Source organism: Pteronotus mesoamericanus, unplaced genomic scaffold, assembly GCF_021234165.1.
Source record: "Pteronotus mesoamericanus isolate MK-2021 breed Mesoamerican mustached bat unplaced genomic scaffold, CSHL_Meso_final contig_164, whole genome shotgun sequence".
NCBI lineage: Eukaryota > Metazoa > Chordata > Mammalia > Chiroptera > Mormoopidae > Pteronotus > Pteronotus mesoamericanus.
In genome coordinates this window covers 5,116,238-5,137,692 of record NW_026555065.1, presented here as the reverse complement: position 1 = coordinate 5,137,692, position 21,455 = coordinate 5,116,238, and the positions used below count along the sequence as shown (strand labels likewise).

The 21,455-nt window shown below is 34.3% G+C and overlaps 1 protein-coding gene across 4 annotated transcripts in view; it reads right to left on the bottom strand.

Annotated features, from left to right (window-relative positions):
* HERC1 (HECT and RLD domain containing E3 ubiquitin protein ligase family member 1) overlaps positions 1-21,455 on the bottom strand; it is a 183,337-nt gene that overhangs the window by 83,861 nt on the left and 78,021 nt on the right. For all 4 annotated transcript variants that reach the window (XM_054565299.1, XM_054565301.1, XM_054565302.1 and 1 more), the window contains exons 19-25: positions 20,380-20,553; positions 12,594-12,708; positions 12,385-12,505; positions 10,071-10,242; positions 7,155-7,467; positions 6,574-6,694; positions 2,180-2,231 (exon numbers count right to left, since the gene is read on the bottom strand). In XM_054565299.1, coding sequence (XP_054421274.1) covers positions 2,180-2,231; positions 6,574-6,694; positions 7,155-7,467; positions 10,071-10,242; positions 12,385-12,505; positions 12,594-12,708; positions 20,380-20,553 — 1,068 coding nt within the window. The remainder of the gene's footprint in view (positions 1-2,179; positions 2,232-6,573; positions 6,695-7,154; positions 7,468-10,070; positions 10,243-12,384; positions 12,506-12,593; positions 12,709-20,379; positions 20,554-21,455) is intronic.

Here is a 21,455-nt window from a genome sequence, read left to right as displayed (position 1 = left end):
GTATTTGCTCTTCTGTTTTCAACAAAATAAAATTAAATTCCAACAAGTTAATAGGTTTTGGTTCTACCTGGAGCTTTTTGGAAAAGCTGGTTTATCTATAAACAAAATTTGAATTAATGGCTTAATTAATTTGTATCTACTTAGATTTTAAACTACAGGAAATCCACATCTACTTACAGGATAATTGTTTAAAATTTTGAACAGGCAGCAACTTGAGGATAGTTTTAAAACTTTATCTTGATTCCTCCTAAGTAATTTATATTCAAATTTTAGGTTATTCTAATAACACTAGATAACAAGACTGGATTAATAATTCTAGGTTATTCCTTTTTCTTTTCCTGATTTCAAGGTAAGATTTACTGCTTTATAAACACAAATATAATACTTGGTATTAACAGAAAAATGACATCAGATATATCCACAATATGTTTACCACTGAGATAGCTGCCAGTTCACACTAAACATGTTTTTAAGAGCAGGGAGGCATGAAAATGAACTATCTTAATTTGGTACATCAGGAATACTTGTTTGAACAATATTTTGTTTTAATTAAGCCCTTTAGTATTGTTGAAGTATAAAACTTTATAACTTGGCTTGGGCTCTAGGTTATTCTAAATAATTTCTACTTTATTTCAAGGGATGACTTAACCACATGCTGATATGGTTAATACAGACTGAATCTCAAATTTATATTTTATAAGCATGATGAAGATTTGAGAGAAAAGAGTAATTTTAGCCAATGGGCTGTCACCTATAAATATAGTAAGGGGCTCTTAAACTATAAGTTGGATCCCTTATGCTACTCAGTAAGTTTGGAGCCATCTTCTCCCTAGCACCAAATAGTATGTGTTCATTAATATAGCTTAGAAATTTCAGCAACAATATTCACCCGAGTTAATCAAAATCAGGAAGGTAAATCTATCCCAGAAACTTAATTCCTAAGTCAGTGGTTAAGGAAAAGGATACTCTAGTTAAAACTATTGCACATGAACTGCCAACTTTCAAAGAATTAGAAAATAAAATACCTATTATATATTAGTATATCATTTAATTTATCACAAATACCTTAAAATTTTTTTAGAAACCCAACACCATTGATATGGTATAATCTCAAAAGACTGCAAAACAGAAAGCACCAGCTCTAGTCCTTATTCATAATATTTTGGAAAAATCATTCATGTATTCTAATTATAATTTAAAGGATAAAATACTGTCATATTTTAAAGTACCAACATTTCTTAAGTTATAAACACAAAAATGAAAAAGTGTGTGCGTGTGTGTGTGTGTGTTTCTTCCCCTCATTCTGTTTTTTTCCTATGGAGGTGCCTTACCTCCTGCTGAGGAAGCTATCAAGAGATGGGTTTCATTTTGAAATATAAAAGACTTAATACCATGAGAAAAAATGTTTTTCACACAGGCTTTTAGAAAACTGCTATTAATGGCAACTTTAAACATTTAATGTTTTCAAAACCACAGTACAAATGGGTTTAATAAAAGCTCCAGTAAATAGAGAATAATACTTTGAGAATTTTTACTTATTCTTGGATCTATATTATTTAAAATTACTGTTCTTTCCATCCATTTGCACATATAACCAAGAGTTAACTATTATTCACTAACATTTGTTAGAATTTGTTAGAATTTATTAGAATTGTTAGAGCTTCTAACGAATGAAGCTAACTCTTGATGACACTCTAAAACTATTCCTCATGGAAAATGTTTTAGAAACCATCAATTCATCTCACATGCTTTATCTCATGAAGCAAAGAGGAAAACTAGGAATTTTCAATTTGTAAGTGTGTTATGTGTATATGGAAGGCAACGAGTTCTCCCTGTAACATCATTTAAACTATAGCAACTATATCAGTAAGCTAAAACATGGCAAACTATGTACATTCCCCACCCCAACCCACCAATTATAAAGCACTGCTTCTGGAGTTCCATAGGCCTTTTAATACATTAAAACATATGATAAATAAGAAGCAGAGCTGATTATTAACTCCTAGGCATTCCTAGATTTTAAAAAGATGTATATTTTAAGGAAAATGACCTCCTGCTTAACTCTACCGACAAAATGTTTCTAAATTTTTTTGCAATTACTTTTCATCAAATCTAAATATATCAGAAATAAAAACAGGTACTTAATTTAACCAGATATTTAATATTTATTAATACTTACCTCTCTTTCTATGAGATGATGCCAAATCCAAATCAACATTTCGTCTTCCACTCTATTAGTATTAAAAATAAATAAAATTTAGTTGTGAAATGTATTTTAAAATTAGATTTACTAGAGTATTAATAAAAAATAATCTCTATAATTATAACAATACACTATTTATTCACCAGTCAAGTCAGATTATCAACAAAAAATCTATAAAAACCCACTGAAAACAGCTATAAGAAAAAGTACTGGTATATAACTCTCAGATACTGAAACACAAAGTCAAAGTTCATTAATTAACACTTAAAGTAGCAGAAGTTTTTCTTTGTTGTCACCTTTCCTCCTTTAGAATCTTTGTCTTTAATCTTCCAAACCCATATTAATACCCTCTACATGCCAGAAGTCCCTGTAGCAATGTCAACATCCTGTTTTCCAAAGTTCCTACTTGCTCTATCCTTATTTTCCTTGTTTTCAAAAGTCCCACTAGCCTTCACTAGGTGTTTAAGAGGAAGAGAACCTGATGAATCCATACTAACAGAAAAATAACATAGTACTAAGCTTTGCGGTAGTATTTTTAAAGTTTTTGAAGTGTTTTTAAGAACCTATTAAATAAAGAAATCTCAAATGGCAGACAGGTTAACAAAACAGTGAAGGCTTTCAGGAAGAACAGAAATGTATGTTTGGGGGGAGGCGGTTTGAGGGGCAGTATAGACAAATGCCTGTTCTTTATGCACAACCATGTACAAACCATACATGACTTAAATTTATGCATAGACTTGACATTATGGTCTCAACAACTTCAACTGTACTCTTTTTTTATGGTACAATAAAAAAAATTGGTGGCAAAGAAGAAAGGCTGCAAAAGTGACAAAACAGATTTATTTAGAAAATGTCATTGTAAAAAATCTTTACCTGGTCATATATAGAGACACATGTACCCACATTGTAGATAAATACATTTTGTCACACACCCACGTGTGTCCGTGCGCCCCAGAAATACTATATTCTCAGGCCATTTGGTACTGGACAAAACACAAAATGGTTATTACAACAGCTCCTGAACACATCACTGTGCCATGCCACAAATAAAACATTTTTATCACATAGTACCTTTCCGATAAGAGCTCATGGAAGAAATTTATCTCAGATCTTGGAATTAGAAATATCTGTGTTTGCCTTGAAAATTGGTTTGTTTTTATCTTCTAGATTCTGTGAATCATGTAACTCACTATGCTTTCCTGTTTGGTGACCCACCTCTAGCATAAAATACCACAGGATTTGTGCTGAGGTGTGCAAATCTTACCTAGGGCTTTATTTTCCTCTTTGGCTCTTTTCAGACATAATTCACTCACTTAATTTATCCTTTTATAAAGTATTTATTTTTGTACACCATATTAAATCATTTGTGAAATGAAAGGGGTAGGAGTTAAACTTAGATTTAACTGTTTACTTAGGTTTCTTCTCTGTTTACTAAGATAAAGAAGTAGTTAATGTATGATGTAATACTCTTTATGAAGGAACAAAGATTGACTATTAAACTGGTTAACATCAGTTATTTTTAAAAAAACATTGTATTCAGTAACAATTCAGAATAAATGAAGTACTACTAGATGTTGAGGATAGTAACAGTACTTAACAACCTCACACAGAAGGATGATATATTTTGGCTGAAAAACCCAAACTGCCCCACCTCTTTGCTACTCTCCATCTGTACCAGGCAAGCTCTCTGAAGCTGAGTACCCAGCCCAGGTCTCCCTCTATGTATAACAGAATCTGCTCTCTCTAGTTCTTGACTCTTCTATGTTTCATGACACTTTCTAAATATTCCTAAAGAAAAGATAATCGAGAGTCAATCATTTTTAAAAATGTGTTTATTAATCTTTTAAAAATTCTGTAGAAACTAAATGAACAACCTTGGCAATTAAATCTGGACTCAACACACCTCTACTGATCTATTTTCCCATGATGTTTTGAAAACATGATTTTAAAAATGTTTTATATTGTATTACCAAACTTGTTCTTCACAGCCAGTTAAGGCAATTATAACAGGTAGTATTAGTGCCCACTTCAAAGATAAAGAAGTTGGACCTTGGCAGGGTAGCTCAGTTGGTTAGGGTATCATCCGATATGCCAAGATTGTAATTTCAATCCCTAGTCAGGGTACATACAAGAATCAAGCAATGAATGCATAAATAACTGGAACAATAAATTGATGTCTCTCTCTCTCTCAAAATCAATCAATAAAAGATAAAGAAGCTGGGACTCAGAAAGGTTTAAATGTCTTATCCTATGTCAAAATCAACAGTGAATCTTAAACATATTGGACTAAGTCAGTTTCATTGTTTCTATGCCACTTTAACTGCAAAAAACGTATGCCACTTTAACTACATCTAGCCTCATCTTTTTATTTCAGTTGAAATAAATTATCAATTATGTTTTACGTCATATAGAAAATATCAAGGGCATTATAAAAAAAGAAAAACAACCAAGACCTTTTAAGAGGTCTACTGGAAAGAAATACCAATAATACATAAATAAGTCTAACATGAAACAAATGGCTAGTGGTTTATTAGAGCTACTAACAAACTGCTATGGAAATAACAGTGAAAGTCAATGTGAGTATAGTAATCATGGAGGATATTTTGGAGTATATTTTCCAATGTGGGAAAGCTTTAGGGAGCAGTGTACATTTTAGTCAGTCCTTAAAAGAGAGACAGAACTTAACAAAACCCAGGACAAAGATATTTAAAGCAAACAATGCTTGAGCAGAGGCTCAAGAGGTATACTGGGGTCTCACAGATGGACTACTATGGCAAAAATGCAGACTACTGCAGGAGAAAACTGGTTCCAAATATAGGCAGGCAACATTTTCCAGAACCTTTGACTTCTGGGTAGGCAGTAAAACCTATGAGGTTTTGAACAGGAAGGTGGCATGATAAGCAGGTATTTTTGTTGTTCTTGTTGCTGTCTGTGTTTTCAAGAGCTTTAACTTTGGGAGCAGTTTCTAAAGAGAGGGACTAGAAAAAAGCAGAGATATCAATTTGACAGCTACGGGTTAAGGCAAAGTTAACAAGGGCTTGAATTAAAAAGTAAAAAAGAAGGAATGGACACAGAAATTTTACCAAAATAGATTAGACATTCATTCATTCATTCATTCATTCATTCATTCATTCAAAAAATATTTAGTGACTACCTACTACTGTGTATTAGGCACTACAGGTGCTCGGACTACAGCAGTGAATAAAATAGCAAACATTCCTGTTGTCAAAGAGCTTATACTCTACTGTAGGCTAACAGAAACTGATATAAATATAATAAGTAAGTAAATTATGTTAGGTGCTGTGGGGGGGAATAAAGCAGAGCAAGGCAAGGCATACAAGGAGTGAATGAGTATTTGGGAGGGAAGGGAAACTGCAATTTTAAATAGAGTGGTCAGGGTAGGCCTCACTGAAAAAGTAATATTAGAATGAATATTTGAAGTGAGGAAGTTAGTCAGGCAGACAACAGTATTCCAGTCAGGAGAAAGAGCCAAGTAAAGGCCCTAAGGGGGAACTTGTGTGGTATGTTTACAAAAAAGCCAAGAGATCAGTGTGGCAGGAGAGCCACCAAGGAGAGTAATAGGAAGAGGAGATTGGAGAGGTTGTGTGGCCAAGATGTACTGTCTTGTAAGCCACTGTGAGGGCTTAGGGTTCTCCTCTGAGAAAAAGTAAAGTCACTGCAGGTTTTGAGTGGAGAAGGACATGATCTATGTTAAAAAATTATCACAGAGTTGGAAGACTAGATAATGAGACCGATCAGGCTGGGAAAAAAACGGACAGAGAGGCATCTCAGTAGACTGCAAGACCAGGAACATGAACTGAGAGTAAAAAGATACTAATAAATAAAGAATAAAAGGAGGAAAAACAAACAAAAACATCATGAGACAATGAAACTTGCTTGAAGACACTGTTTGACTTTCCCTAGAGGAGGAATCTTTTATGCTTTAAAGTTTCCTTTAAATATCTTTTGTTTATGTAGCACTTGTATGAACCCAGGTTTCCAGCCTGAGCAATCAATAGTACCACTTACTAAGATAAACAATATGAGAAAAGGAGAATTGGGATAAAGATGAGTGTATTTTTGGAGAGGTTTAGATTGGAGTAACCTGACACTCCAGGTTCAGGTGGAATATCCATCAAGGATTCAGATACACCAATCTGCAGTTTAGGAAGAAGTCAGAGCTAAAGTTAGAAATCTGAGAGTCACTAACAGGTAAGTGGAAAATATCTATTAATATATTTGTCTCATTTCTCTTAAAAGTTCTTTTAAAAAAGTTTTTATATGTCTAAAACAAACGTATTACTTACCCTAATTAAGGTCTTATACCTTGAAAACAAAAATTCTTCTTTACTAAATCTAGATATACCTACCAGTGCGTAACCCTCTTCATCTGATTCAGGCTGTGACAAATCAGATTCACTCCTCGATTTGATCAGTCTATAATTTGGGCTTGCATGGACTAGCCGGCTCTCTGCAGTAAGACTTTCACTCCTGTCTCATATGCACAAAGAAAAGTTTTTCAATGTGGGACTATTAGTGAACATAAAATTTAATGGAACTATCAGCATAGAGAGAATATACACACAATGAGTAGTAATTACGCCTGTTAATGCGAAATCCTGACTCCTGTCAGAGCACAAAGCCCTTCTCAATTACATCAAAATAACTGGCATGCTACTAACTTACAGACATGCAAATAACTTCATATGTATCTCAACTACAGTTATTTATATGTATGAAAAATCGTCTCCTCATTTATCAGAAATATATATTTCAGGCTGACGCAGTATTACTCCTTATGTTACTTTTAATTCATCCTAGTCAGTTTGCATTTCCTCCTTCATCTCTGTGTTAATTTCAGAAGAATACTCTAACTATGAGAAGAAACCATTTCAATGCATAATGTAACAAAGGGAGAAGAATAATGTTTTAAGTTTCTAGTCAGTCCCACCTGGTCATAAGTCCACCCCCTTCAGAGGTACTAGTTGAAGGTTGCTGCAACTGTCCTTCTTCCCTCCGCTTCTGAAGCTCATCAATCACAGGACTTACTCCTAATATTAAGAGGGCACACCGATGGATGACGGAGTTGCAGGCAGCCGTGTACACATCCTGACCCTCAGGAAGGTCTGTGCTGACCCTTCGCTCTTGCTGAGACTGAGGAGGTGGATCATCAGCTCGAGCCCCAGACCCTGCCCCACTGTTCATTCTATCTCGATCTCGGCTACGAGCTACTTCACGAGCTGAGAGGAAACACTGAAAGATTTCTGTAACATGCAACACAAAAACAAGGTCTTAACACATGGGGAGAGAAGAGCAAAGAAAATAACAATAAAAATAGTCAAAACATTTGGACCAAAAACTTACTGAAAGATGGAAAAATTATTTTTCAGACATGAAATGCAGTATATTAATTAAGTTAAAATTACATCAAAAAGACTCATAAAACAATAAACTTTTCATGAAAATTTCAATAGGAAATACTCATGCCTTTATAGAATTTAGATTGGATGACTCTATTTCTACTCTTATTTATGAGTTAGATCAGTGGTTTTTAAAGTGTGGTCCCAGACCAGCAACATCAACATCATTTGGGCACTTGTTAGAAATGCAAATTATCAGGCCCAACCCAGACCTTCTAAATCAGAAGCTCTGGGCATGGGACCAGCAATCTGTATTTTAATAAGCCTTCCAGACGATTCTGAAGTCCACAAGAGTTTAAGAAGCACTGAGTTAGATAAATCTAAGGATTTATGCTGATGACCTCGGTATGAAAAATGTCAGATTACAAAAGAAACACAAAATTTAAGTTGTAATACCTATAATAAAAAAGTCTCCTTTCCCTTCCAAATTCCATATAATACCTAACACCTACACTAGGTATATCTTGAACACATTAAGTACCACCACTAAAAGTCTTTGCTGAAACAGAATCTGGTTAAAACATAAGGCCAAATCCTGGCCAGGTGGCTCAGCTGGTTGAAGCATCATCCCATGCACCAAAAACCCATGGTTTCGATCTGCAAACAGGGCACATACTTAAGTTGCCAGTCCAGTCCCTAATAGGGGCATGTACAGGAGGCAACTGGTAAATGTTTCTCTCTCTCTCTCTCTCTCTCTCTCTCCCCCCCCCCACCTTCCTCTCCCCTGCCCCCTTTCTCTCTAAAAAATCAATAAACATATTATCCTCAGGTGATGATTAAATATATATATTTTTTCTTTTAAGAGAGTGAGTGTGTGAGTGTGTGTGTGTGTGTGTGTAGCCAAATTACCTCCAGAGTCAAATGCCATCACCAAGAATATCCTATCTGATGCCAGTTCTTCCCAATTATTAGTGTACAAAGTCAGTGGGTGTACCAAGGTTCTGATGCAGTGGTAGATACTTCACAATAGGAAAGAAATATTTTGCTCAAATTTGAACTAAGGAAGATATTCTTAATGGGGAACCAAGACAAAAAGTTGGTAAAATACTAGATTCATCTGTTAATATGGAAATGTAAACTTTACAAGTAGATCTATGCATTTTATAGAATTATTATGGCAATATTTTCATTATGCTGTTGAAAGTCCTTATTTCAATAAAAATCAAAGCAACAAATGCAATTTGTAATTAAGAGAATGGTCACTGGGATTTGGGGCAGACCTGATTCTAATTCCAGCTGCTACTAATTGTGGCACTAAGCACATAATTTTGCTCCTTAAACCTCAGTTTAACCATCTTAAGAACAGGCTAATACTAGCACTCATCTTATGTAACTTTTGCAAGGATTAGGCATTAATCTCTGTGAAGTATTTGATCCAGTGCCCAGGATACAACAGGTGTTCAAAAACAGTAGCTACGGATGACTATTATGCTTTCTGTTACTATAATTAAGGGTTATACTTTGCTAGTGGTTTTTGTTTTTGTTTTTTTCACTCTTTGGCCTTTATTTCAGGCATTCCTAAACTAAGTTTCAAGTTCAACTGAAAACGTTTCCTCAGTCTAGGTTTTTAATAGTTGTTGTCCCTTCCCATCTCCAACCCCCTTTTTCTCCATTTAGAACTTATTTTTCCTCTTGTTTTAACAGTTTCTGGTCTTGTTTTGAGCCACTTAAAGATCATTTTCAGAAGTATCCGGAACACAAACTGATAATAAAGTAAGTGTCCAACTGATTGATATATATACAGACAATACCAATACTAAATACATAGCTGGACGTAATGTTTTAGACTACAAAGTGAACATACACTTTTAACTTGGAATAGCCAAATCACTCAAAAGATAATAACAAATGGTTAAAAAGCTTTAGTATTTCTCTTTAAATATAAAAATTATTAACGTTAAAGACTATCTGTAGCCTCGGAATATAAAAGTATGAAAAGTGCTACTGATCCAGCTGATAGTATTCTCATGTATATTCTTGTTCCCTTGTGAGAACAGCAGTGTAGTGAGTGAGTGAAATGTTTTAGAAGTTCTACATATGAAAATAATTGGGCTCTCTTAGTAGTCATGGGAAGAGGGCTATGTTCCTCAACACACAAAGGTTGGCCAGGACAATGGATAACTTAGAACCCCTGGGAGAACATTCTTTGAGTAACCTCATCCAATGACTCATGGGCATCATTTCACACACAAGATTCAGTGGAATCAGTATGGATTCCAAAAGCCTGCTTCCAGAGCTTTTTAGCCCCAAACATGAAATTCAATAACTTTGGAATGGAACTAGCACAGAGCTGAATGTTAACTAATGTAAATTTCAGATCACCAATAGAATATCAGATTCTTTTAGAAAAACTGTACAGAAGCTTTTGTCTCTCTCTCTTCTCCACTCAGTTCCCCTACCAAAAAGAATGGCACAGCGTGTATCTGTAAAGTAAGGTATATACTCACTGCCAGCTGTCATCACTTCATGTTCACGTTCTTCCTCCTCATCCTCTGGCTCTGGATGCCCCTCTTCCCGGTCCCTCTCAGCCTGTTCTTCCATTTCGGCTTCTTCATCAATGGTCCGGGTAAATGAATGCTCCTGAGGATCAACATCTGCAGAGTCTTGGTTTTCTGAGATCTTAAAGAAATGATCAGAGTCACACTGAACATGTTTTTTAAAACTTTCGGAAAACTTTGCTAAGACCTTGACTTTTTTATCATGGAAAATACTGCTAATATCAATAATAACATATGAATATTACTACAAAAAAAGACATTGGATAAATCTGAAATAATTAGGAAGAATGTATTTTCACAAAATACATACAGAGATACATATATACTCTTTCTTCCTCAGTATATTTATTAAAATGTCTTGCTATAAATCGGTATTTATATTGCTATTCAGCTGTAAACTACAGAGCTGCAACTTAAAATGAGTTGACAGTAAGAATAAAAGGTACTTAAAAGTATATGAATTTTGATTCCATTCATTCTCCCTTAAGTTCTGTATATTATTACTCTCTATAAATGTTTAATAATTCCAATTTAACACAGTATTTTTTTTAACTTTTTGGTGAGAACATTTAAATTCTACTCTCTTAGCAAATTTTAATTTTATAAACAGTATTATTTTTAGTTTTTTTCTGTACTTTGTTAACCCCTGGAAGAAAACAAAAATTAGAAATTTAGTAAAACAATGTTAGTTTTATTTTCCATGGTGGCTATGCTATCTAGTAGTCATCTAGAGGAAAGAATACTTAAAACAGGTGCTAAGAGAGTCACAAATACCCTAATAGTACTATATCATTTCCCTGCACAAATCTCAGTATCAAGCAGATGTAAAAAATTTTAATGATATCTTCAAATACATAATAGAAGTTATTTTGTAATTCATGGCCAGTAAATAACTTCAGAATTTCACCAAGATGGGGATACTGAACAGTCAGTCTCACACAATACATAAATTATTATTCCCATGTATGTGAATTTCAAATATAAGCCTCAACAAAATGCCAAATTAACATATTTCATAGAGTTTTAAGGTCACTAACAAATAGATCCACAATTATTAAATAAGGGCATGCTAAAGAGTAATAAAATAGAAATGGAGATAGAGTTTGATTGTTTAAATCTAAAATCTGAATAATACAGTGTAAAGCATCTACTGTATAAAGTTTCAAAATAAGCATTTCTGAAGGTGATGTATTATACAGGCTTATACTTATAACTACAGGATCATGTTATCAGGATTACCAAGCACTTTAGAAATTATCTAATTTTTGGTGCATGAATTACCGTATTTTGCCACGTATAATGCACTCCTGTATATAATGTGCACCCACGTTTTTGGCCCAAACTTTCAGGAAAAAAGCCTTTCATTTTAATTTTTTAACTCAATTTTTTATTTATTTATATTTAGATACTTGTTTTTATATTATGAAGGAAATTTAGCATTTTTTTAACATATTATGGTATAAGAAATTTTATATAACAAATAATTACAGAACGAAAAAGCAGATACAGGATGTTTCAGGTACTACCCAAGCATACTGAGCATCCTTATTTTTCACTCAAAAATTTAGGCAAAATTATGTATTATATATGGTACTTCTGGAACATCCTTAATAAAATTTTTCAATCTTTACCCTCCAGTGATGAATAATTCTAAAACTAGAAAGCTTTTTTCCTTCTATTCAGCTAACAATGATTCTCCATTCAATTCTTATCCTTTGGTCCTACCTGTGTCCCCTGGAGCAGCAAGGAACACATTTACTTCCTCTCAAACATGGAAGCTCTTTAAATATTTTTACTTCCTCTCAAACATGGAAGCTCTTTAAATATTTTTAAGGCAGCTATCCTGTGACTCCCCACTTCTCAAGTTCTTATATAAGCTGATTTTTGGACCTTTCACCAATCCAAGAGAGTTTGTTGATATCCTCATAAATTATTAAACTGGATAATTCAAATGTGATCTGATCAGCATAAAATAAAGGAATAATTATTTCATAAGACTTGGGTAATTCACTTTGTTATTATCATTTATTCAGTCTAAGAAGATACAAACTTTCTTAGCAGCCACATCATACTTGATAAATGTCGGGTTAAATAAACCCTGAAACTTTTTCTTGTCCAATTATTTTCACTGGAAAAAAAACCTGTTCAACATTTTATTGTACATCTGCAATAAGCAAGGCATATTTACTTGACATAAGCCAATATGGAGCTATCCCTCACAGCTTGCAGAAAAACACAAAAATTAACTGATTTCCAACTTTACCCATCTGTCTCGTGATGAGGACCTGGTCTGAATAAGTTCAAGGCTCTTGCAAGCAAGTAAACGACTTCGAACTTTGTACACACAACGGTATACTTCTGATAAGCTTTTACCAGGCTGATATCTAAATAAAGAACCAAAATAGAGAAGTTACCTAATTTCTCACATCATGAGAACAAATATATGTCTGAGGATAGTTTTAATTTACTTGCCGGCTTTCTCCACATGCTTGACTAAGTAAATTTGTGTGTTTCAGAAGAGCTGCAAGAACAAATCTAGACACAGTGTCCAAGAGTGATTCATTGCTTAAAGTTGCACTGTCCCAATCTGAAAATAAAAATGATGAATTGACATTTAAAAGGGTGCAGAACAGTTCAGAGGTCATTTTAATAGCTTTAAGTAATTCAACAACTGAATGTTATTTTTCTTCACAGTTATTTAACAAATACATCTACTAGATCCCACATACTACTCTGTGTGCTAGTAAACAAAACTGAGTCCCTAATCTCACAGAGTGTATATTCTAGTTGAGGGGAGGCAGGAAGACAATAAATAAAAACATTAATCTGACAGATAAGTGCTATAGAGAAAAACAGAGCAGGGTGAGGAGAACATGGACTATTGTACTGTGTGGGGTTGCTTGTTTTTTCACTGCATATTTAGAGAGAGAGGAAGAGGGATGGGGGGAGAGAGAGAGGGAGAGACAGAGACAGAGAGAGAGAGAGAGAGAGAGAGAGAGAGAGAGAAGCATCAGTGTGAGAGAGGAACACCGACTAGCCACCCTCTCATTTGGGCCCTGACTGGAGTATGTGTCCTGACTGGGAAACAAACCTGTAACCCTTTAGTCTCTGGAACGATGCTCCAACCTACTGAGCCACATGGGCCAGGGATGGGCTTGCTATTTTATACAGACTGGTTTGGGAAGGTCTCTGATATGGCTACAGTTCAGCAGAGAACTAGGTGAAGTACAGGAAGAAGCCACATAGAGACAGTGTCCCCTCAGAAAAAACTAGCGTAGAGGCCCTGAGGTGGGTTCATGGAGGCTAGTGTGGCTGGAGCAACGTGTACTTGCACAGGAGTGGTAGGAGACATCAGAAAGCTGGCTGAAACTAGATTACATAGGGCCTTGCAGGCCATTGCAAGTCCTCTAGGTTTTACTTTGAGGGAAATGGGGACCACCATTAGAAGTCTTTGAACAGAAATACGACATGATCTGACTTCTTTTAAGACTCATTCTCACTGCTGAGTGGAGAACTTCCTATAGGAATAGCAACAGCAGCAGTAATTCAAGTGAGAAATGATGGCGGTAGCTCAGACAAAAGTAGGAGCTATGAAGGTAGTGAGAAACGGCCAGATTCCACAAGTATTTTAAGGGTAGAGTTGACAGGATTTGTCAGATGTGAGAATATGAGAGAAGTCAAGGTTGACTATAAATGTATTCACAATGTGGTTGGCATTTACTGAGACAGGAACACCATAGAAAAAACACTTTTGGGGGATTAGGAGGCTAGAATCAAGAGTCTGGTTTTGAACATTTTCTATTAGATATCCTAATGGAAATACTGAGTAAACTAGTCAGGTGCTTATATATCTGGCATTTGAAGCCATGAAAGTAGATATTGGTAATACGTGTACATTTAAGTGGGTAAGAAATAAAACATTTGAACAGAAATGAGCACATGCAATTGAAAATCCAAATCACAGCATTAGATGATGAGAACCAGTAAGGAGCTTTCTTTAATTCCATGTTAGCATAGCATTACTATACTTTAAAAATGCAATACATTCAGTAAATCCCAAATGGTGATGGGATGTTTACTATCTATTCCATTCCCAGAATGTCTGCTAGAATTTGACAGATTCACTGTACTTCTTAAAAGAAAAACAACAAAACAAAATATCCTTGGCAAATATTAAGTCCCAAGTTACCTTTATTTATTCTAATCCCTCCTTAAAACTGCCATCCCAAGAGATTAAATGTAACATCTTGGTTTTCCAGTCATTTTGGGTAAAAAATTAAGATCAAATTTACTTATTTTACAGGTGAAAAACTGACAACATAAACATGCCAGATTTTAAGAAATTCTTAAAGCCCACAGAGAAGCTTAAAATGATAGTTTATATCACATACAAAATTTTCCCACATTAGGTTCTTATGAGATCAACTGTTAACAAAGGACTTGACTGCTTGCTATCCTGAGAACTGTGGTGACTTAAAATCAAACATGACCACACTTAACCAGGCTAATAATTCAATTTAAAAGCAAACTAAAGTAGCACTCTTCGCTGTGTTTCAAATGTAGCAGAAATTATCCTCCTATGCAATTTTTAAAATTTATTTTCCTTTTTATTGAGTCTATTGGAGTGTCACTGGTTAACAAAATTATGCAGGTTTCAGAGGCACAATTCTATAATACATCATCTGTACACTATACTGTGTTTTCACCACCCCAAGTCAAGTCTGCATTCATCACCATTTATCCCCCATACCCTCTTTCCACCTCCCCCCAACACTCCTCGCCACCTCCAACCACCACACTGTTGCCTGTGTCCATGAGTTTCTCCACTTCTTTTCCTTTTTGCTCTATCCCTCTATCCATTCCACCCCACCACCACTGCCAAAAGCAGCCAGCCCGCTCTCTACCTATGAGTCTATCTATTTTGCTTGTTAGTTTATTGTGTTAATTAGATTCCACATGAGTGAAATAATATGGTACTTGTTCTTCTCTGATTGGCTTATTTCACTTAGCATAATGCTTTCCAGGTCCGTTCATGCTGTCGCAAAGAATAAGATTTCCTTCTTATTTATGGCTAAGTAGTATTCCATTGTGTAAATGTACCACAGCGTTTTTTTATCCACTCATTTACTCATGGACACTTGGGCTCCTTCCAAATCTTGACTATTGTAAAATAATGCTGCTATAAACAGAGGAATGCGTATATTCTTTCAGCATTTCAGGTTTCTTTGGATATACTACCACTTTAACTGTAAATAGCTTGAAAGATCTAATCAAACGAGGCAGAATAGAGCCCTGGTAGCTCAGTTGGTTAGAGTGGTATGCCAGTACACCAAGGTTGCAGGCTCAATCCCAGGATGACACATATAAGAAGCAACCAATGAGTGCATAAATAAATGGAACAAGTCAATGTGTGTGTGTGTGTGTGTGTCTCTCTCTCTCTCTCAAAATAAATAAATAAATAAGTAACATAGTGTAGGTGAATGGGTAAGAAAAAAAGACCCATATATATACACACAATACTGTTTACAAGAGACCTACCTCAAAAAGAAAGATAAACACAGACTAAAAGTAAAGGAATGAAAAATATTTCATGTAAATAGAAAGGGAAAGAAAGCTGGGATAGCAATACTTATATATGACAAAATAGACTTTAAAACAAGGCTATAGTAAGAGACAAAGCAGGATACTACATAATGATACAGGAAGTGATCCAACAAGGAGCTATAATCCTTGTAAATATTTATGCACCCAACATAGGAGCACCTAATATGGAAAGCAAATCTTAATGGACATAAAAGGAAAGATGGACAATAATAGAGTCACAGTAGGGGATATTAACACTCTATGGACATCAATGGATAGATCTTCCAGACAGAAAATCAACAAGCAAATGGCAGCTTTAAATGACACACTAGATCAGAAAAATTTAATTGATATCTTCTGAGCATTTCACCCCAAAGGATCAGAATATACATTCTTTTCAACTGCACATGAAATATATTAAGACACAAGTTTCAATAAATTTAAGAAGATTAACATCATATCAAGTATCTTCTCTGACCATAATGGTAGGAAACTAGAAACCAATCACAAGAATAAAACAGAAAAAACACACAAAGACATGTAGACGAAATAGCATGTTACCAAAGCGTGAATGGATTAACAATAAGATCAAGAAGAAATCACGATACCTTGAAACAAATGAAAATAAGAAAACAATCCAAAACCTATGGGACACAGCAAAAGCAGTCCTAAGAGGGAAATTCATAGCATTACAGTCCTACCCCAAGAAACAAGAAAAATTTCAAATAAACAATCTAACTCTACACTTAATGGAACTAGAAAAAGAACAACAAACAAAGCCCAAAGTGAGTAGAAGACAAGAAATAATAAAGATCATAGGAGAAATAAATGAAATTGAGTCTAAAAAACAGTACAGGCCCCAACCAGGTTCTCAGTGGGTTAGAATGTTGTCCTGTACACCAAAGCGTTGTGGGTTTGATCGCCGGTCAGGGCACATACCTAGATTGCAAGTTTGATCCTGAGTCGGGACGTGTGTGGGAGGCAACTGACTGATGTTTCTCTTTCTTATCAATGCTTCTCTCTCTCTCTTTCTCCCCCCCTTCCTCTCTTTCCACAGTAAAATCAATAAAAATATACTTGGGTGAGAATTTTTTTTAAAAGTAAAGACTTACTTAAAAAATTATTAAGCAATCAATGAAATCAAGAGTTGGTTCTTTGAAAAGATAAACAAGATTGACAAACCTTTAATCAGACTTATCAAGAGAAAAAGAAAGACAACCTAAATAAATAAAATTAGAAATGAAAGAGAAGTAACAACTGACACCACATAAACACAAAGGATTGTGAGAAAATATTACAAACAACTATAGGTAAACAAATCAGACAATATGAATAAAATGAATAAATCTCCTAGAAATATACAATCTTCCAAAACTGCATCAGAATGACAGAAAATCTGAACAGACTGATTACAACAAAGGAAATTGAAGCAGTCACCAAAAATCTCCCAATATACGAAACTCCTGGACTGGATGGCTTCACAGGTGAATTTTATGAAACATTCAAAGAACAAACACCTAATCTTCTCAAATTATTCTCAAATATTCAAGAGGATGGAAGACTCCCAAGCTCATTTCACAAGGCCAGCATTATCCTAATTCTAAAACCACATAAAGACACTATAAAGAAAGAAAATTATAGGCCAATATCCCTGCTGAACATAGATGCTAAAATTCTCAACAAAGTATTAGCAAACCGGGTCAAACAATACATTAAAAAGATCATACACCATGATCAAGTGAGATTTATTCTGGAGATACAAGGGTGGTATGATATCAGCAAATCAATAAACATGATATACCACATAAACAAAATAAAGGATAAAAACCACATGATCATATCAATAGATGCAGAAAAAGCATTTAATAAAATTCAGCACCTATTTATGATAAAAACTCTCAGCAAAGTGGGAACAGAGGGAACAAATCTCAAGGCTATATATAACAACAAACCCACAGCCAACATATTCAATGGGCAAAAACTAGAAGGGTTTCCCTTGAGATCAGGAACAAGACAGGCAAGTCCACTTTCACCACTCTTACTCAACATAGTACTGGAAGTCCTGGCCACAGCAATCAGACAAAAAGAAGAAATACAAGGCATCCAAATTGGAAAGGAAGAAGTAAAACTGTCACTATTTACTGATGACCTGATACTGCATATAGAGAACCTTAAAGATTCCACCAAAAAGCTACTAGAACTGATAAATGAATTCAGTAAAGTTGCAGGATATAAAATAAATACCCAAAAATTAGTTGGATTTTTGTATACCAATAATGACCTATCAGTAAGGGAAATTAAGAAATCAACCTTATTTACAATTGCATCAAAAAATAAGTAGGAATAAATTCATCCAAGGATGTAAATAAAAAAGTCCTATATTCAGACAATTATAAGACACTGGAGAAAGAAAATGAAGATACAAATAAGTGGATACATTTACCTCCTATGCAATTTTTAAAGTAATGAGTTGTTTTTAAAGACCTTAGTTAAAGTTTTGGTCATTTCACACCAAGTACTACCTAATGTTTCCACTATTCAAGCACAAAGTCTAGGCTACATTGTATAAACAATTCAGCAAATGAAACCAAACAATGAGTTTTTATTCATCTTATGTTTACATCTAGTTTTTAAAAGTTCTCACTGCAATGGAACAAATGATAATATTAAATAAAACCTAACTGCACATTCTAAGAAAATGTACAAACATGAGAATGTCAGAAAATACAATTTAAAAAGTAAAAAAAAATTAAAAAGTAAACTTTTTTGTTTTTTGTCCCCCTTACAATACTTTTATATCCCTGTTGGGAGTCAACATTATAGAACAAATAAATAAATAAATGAATAATAAACTGGATGAGATTAAATTTTCAAAGGTATCATCTCACTGGTGTTTTAAAGGTCTGAATAATATGTATCTCATTTCATTTTTATTATACAAAATAAAGTACAATAAAAGGTGAAAATATATTTACTTTTAACATCTTTATCAAAGAAAGGAAATCCAAGAAATAGGGGGAATCTAAAGATAGGATTAAAAAATATAACATGGAAAAAGACAACTAGGAATATGTGAGTCTGAATAATCTAGGTCATAGTTAAAAGGGAAGCTAGAAAGTAATCAGGTATATTCTTTGAAAACTTGTACGTAAAATTAATTATATATTATAAATTGAAATACCACTACATACTTGCATAGCACTTTACCACTGTATTTCACAATACACCTTATTTCAAATTGGTATCTTCACCAGCACTCCAAAGTAGGCAACTGTTTTATAGAGGAGAAAGATGACCAAGTCTGGAGCTTAGACACCTACATTCACATATTTTCAGTTCTGACACCAGGATTTGCAAAGGAAAAAGTCCAATAAACAGACTTTTATACTAAATCCATTTACACTGCATGGAATTTTTTAGTAAAAAGATTGCCTCTGGATTTATCTTTTACATAAGTCTCAGTTGTTCCATAGTGGGTTTGCTTCAAGTGGAATAGATGTATATTTAAAAAACCTCAAGTATTTCCCACAAAGAGGAAAAAGAAAAATTTGTTAATGTTATTTGTAAAATATCCTTTTCTATAAAATGTATTAGGGTGAGGCCTATGATTTTCTATTTACATCTGTTATACAGATACAGGGTCTGGCACAAATAACAACTTTCTATTACAAAATATTTTATTACAAAATCATAAGCATGTAATTCTGTAATACAATATCATACTAAAGCATACCATATAACATTTTTGGTGAAATGTTCAAATTAAAACTATAAATTATTACACCCATATTATTACTCTACCAACCACACTCAAGCAAGCACTACTTCTTTTTTTCTTTTTTTTTAAGATTTTATTTATTTTTAGAGAGAGGAAGGGAGAAAGAGAGGGACAGGGACAACAATATGTGGTTGCCTCTAGCACACCCCCTACTGTGGACCTGGCCTGCAACCCAGGCATGTGCCCTGGTTGGGAACTGAACCGGCGACTCTTTGGTTTACAGGCCAGCACTCAATCCACTGAGCCACACCAGCCAGGGTGCAAGCACTACTTTTGCTAAACCATGTATATTAGTATTATGAACTATCTACATATTGGGTTGGTGAAAAACTGTTCCCCCCCCCCCCTCCGTAAGATGGCTCTACTAGGGCTTAGTTGTTATTAACTTCATTTGAAACAATTTTGTTAGATTGTATTTTGACAGCTGTCATAACAGCATGCATTTTAAAAATACTCATCAAAATTGGTGAATTTTTGTGTAGCTGTTGTATTACTGAAGACGGAAGAGAATTTGCAATGTTTTCAGTATATTATGCTTAATTATTTCAAGAAAGGTAAAAACACAACTGACACACAAAAATAGATTTGTGCAGTATATGGAGAAGGTGCTGTGAATGATCGAATGTGTCAAAAGTGGTTTGCGAAGTTTTGTGCTGAAGATTTCTCACTGGATGGTGCTCCATGGTTAGGTAGATGAGCTGAAGTGGACAGTGATCAAATCGAGATGTTAACTGAGAACAATCAACATTACACCACGCAGGAGATAGCCAACATACTCAAAATATCCAAATCAACAGTTACTGGTGAAAAGGAAAAATGTCTTTAATTTTTACAGAAAAAAACATACGAATTTTTTGGCCAATCCAATATTTATCCCCTTCATCTTCTTCATCTTACCTTTACTAACAGCATAATCCTGCATGCTGATCCAAAGGCTTCGTGCAGGCTCCTTCGAACAGCCCAATGCCAGGTCTACGTAGACGGCAATTTCAGGCCGCAATTTGTAGTCAAAAGGCTTCTGTTCTTCATTTCCTGAAAGGGCTACATCTAAGAGGCAACTCATGCATTTATCTAAAAAAAGAAATTTATTTGTTATTAATTTCAAGCATCATAAATTTTGATGCCACAAATAAAATCTTACCACATTTATTTAATGCATATAAAATGACACATTTCAAACCACTTTAAGTAGATGCTACAAAGTTCTTTAATGTTTCCCAACTGGAGGTAGAATCACCCCTTCCATCTTTAGGAGGATGTGTGACAAAATTCCAGGGAGGCGTTCTGGCATTTTAGTAGGCAGGGGCCTACAGGTACACCACCATCTTATACAACAAAGAACTCTCTTGTTCAAAATGGAATGAAATGTTCTTTGAGAAACATGTGACCACTGGAAAAGAGACTAGACAAGATTTTTTTTCTTTTTTGTAGACATAAGGGAAAATAATCAGTTAAGTATAATTCAAGAGAGATGACTGATAACGTGAACATTTGTTCAGGTAGTTCCTATCTTTTCAATGGGATATTTGGTATTCAGAAGTAATTTTCCATTTAAAAAACAAATAAAACATTCTCTAAATGATAGGTCCTTGGACTAATAGCAAAAGTCAATTTAACCCATAATATAATTTAATAATCATGTACTTACAATTTTACAAAGGACAAATACCCTTTCCTAATATATTTCACAATTTAAAAACTAAAAAATAACATTAAAACTAAAAGAGATTTTATTCATATTAAAGGCCAGTTAACTGAGTAAAGTAAATATAACAGAAAAATGAGGAAAGTAGAGATATAATTGATACTTTGGTCCTAGGAGGATACTTTAGTCCTAGGAGGACTAAAACAGAATTCAACACTGATAGCACTGTAACCATCTTTAAGATGTTAAATATCTCTTGAAAAACCGTAATTTTATTTTTTTTTTGGATATATGTATCATAAAGTACCAGTCTAGCATTCATCAACCA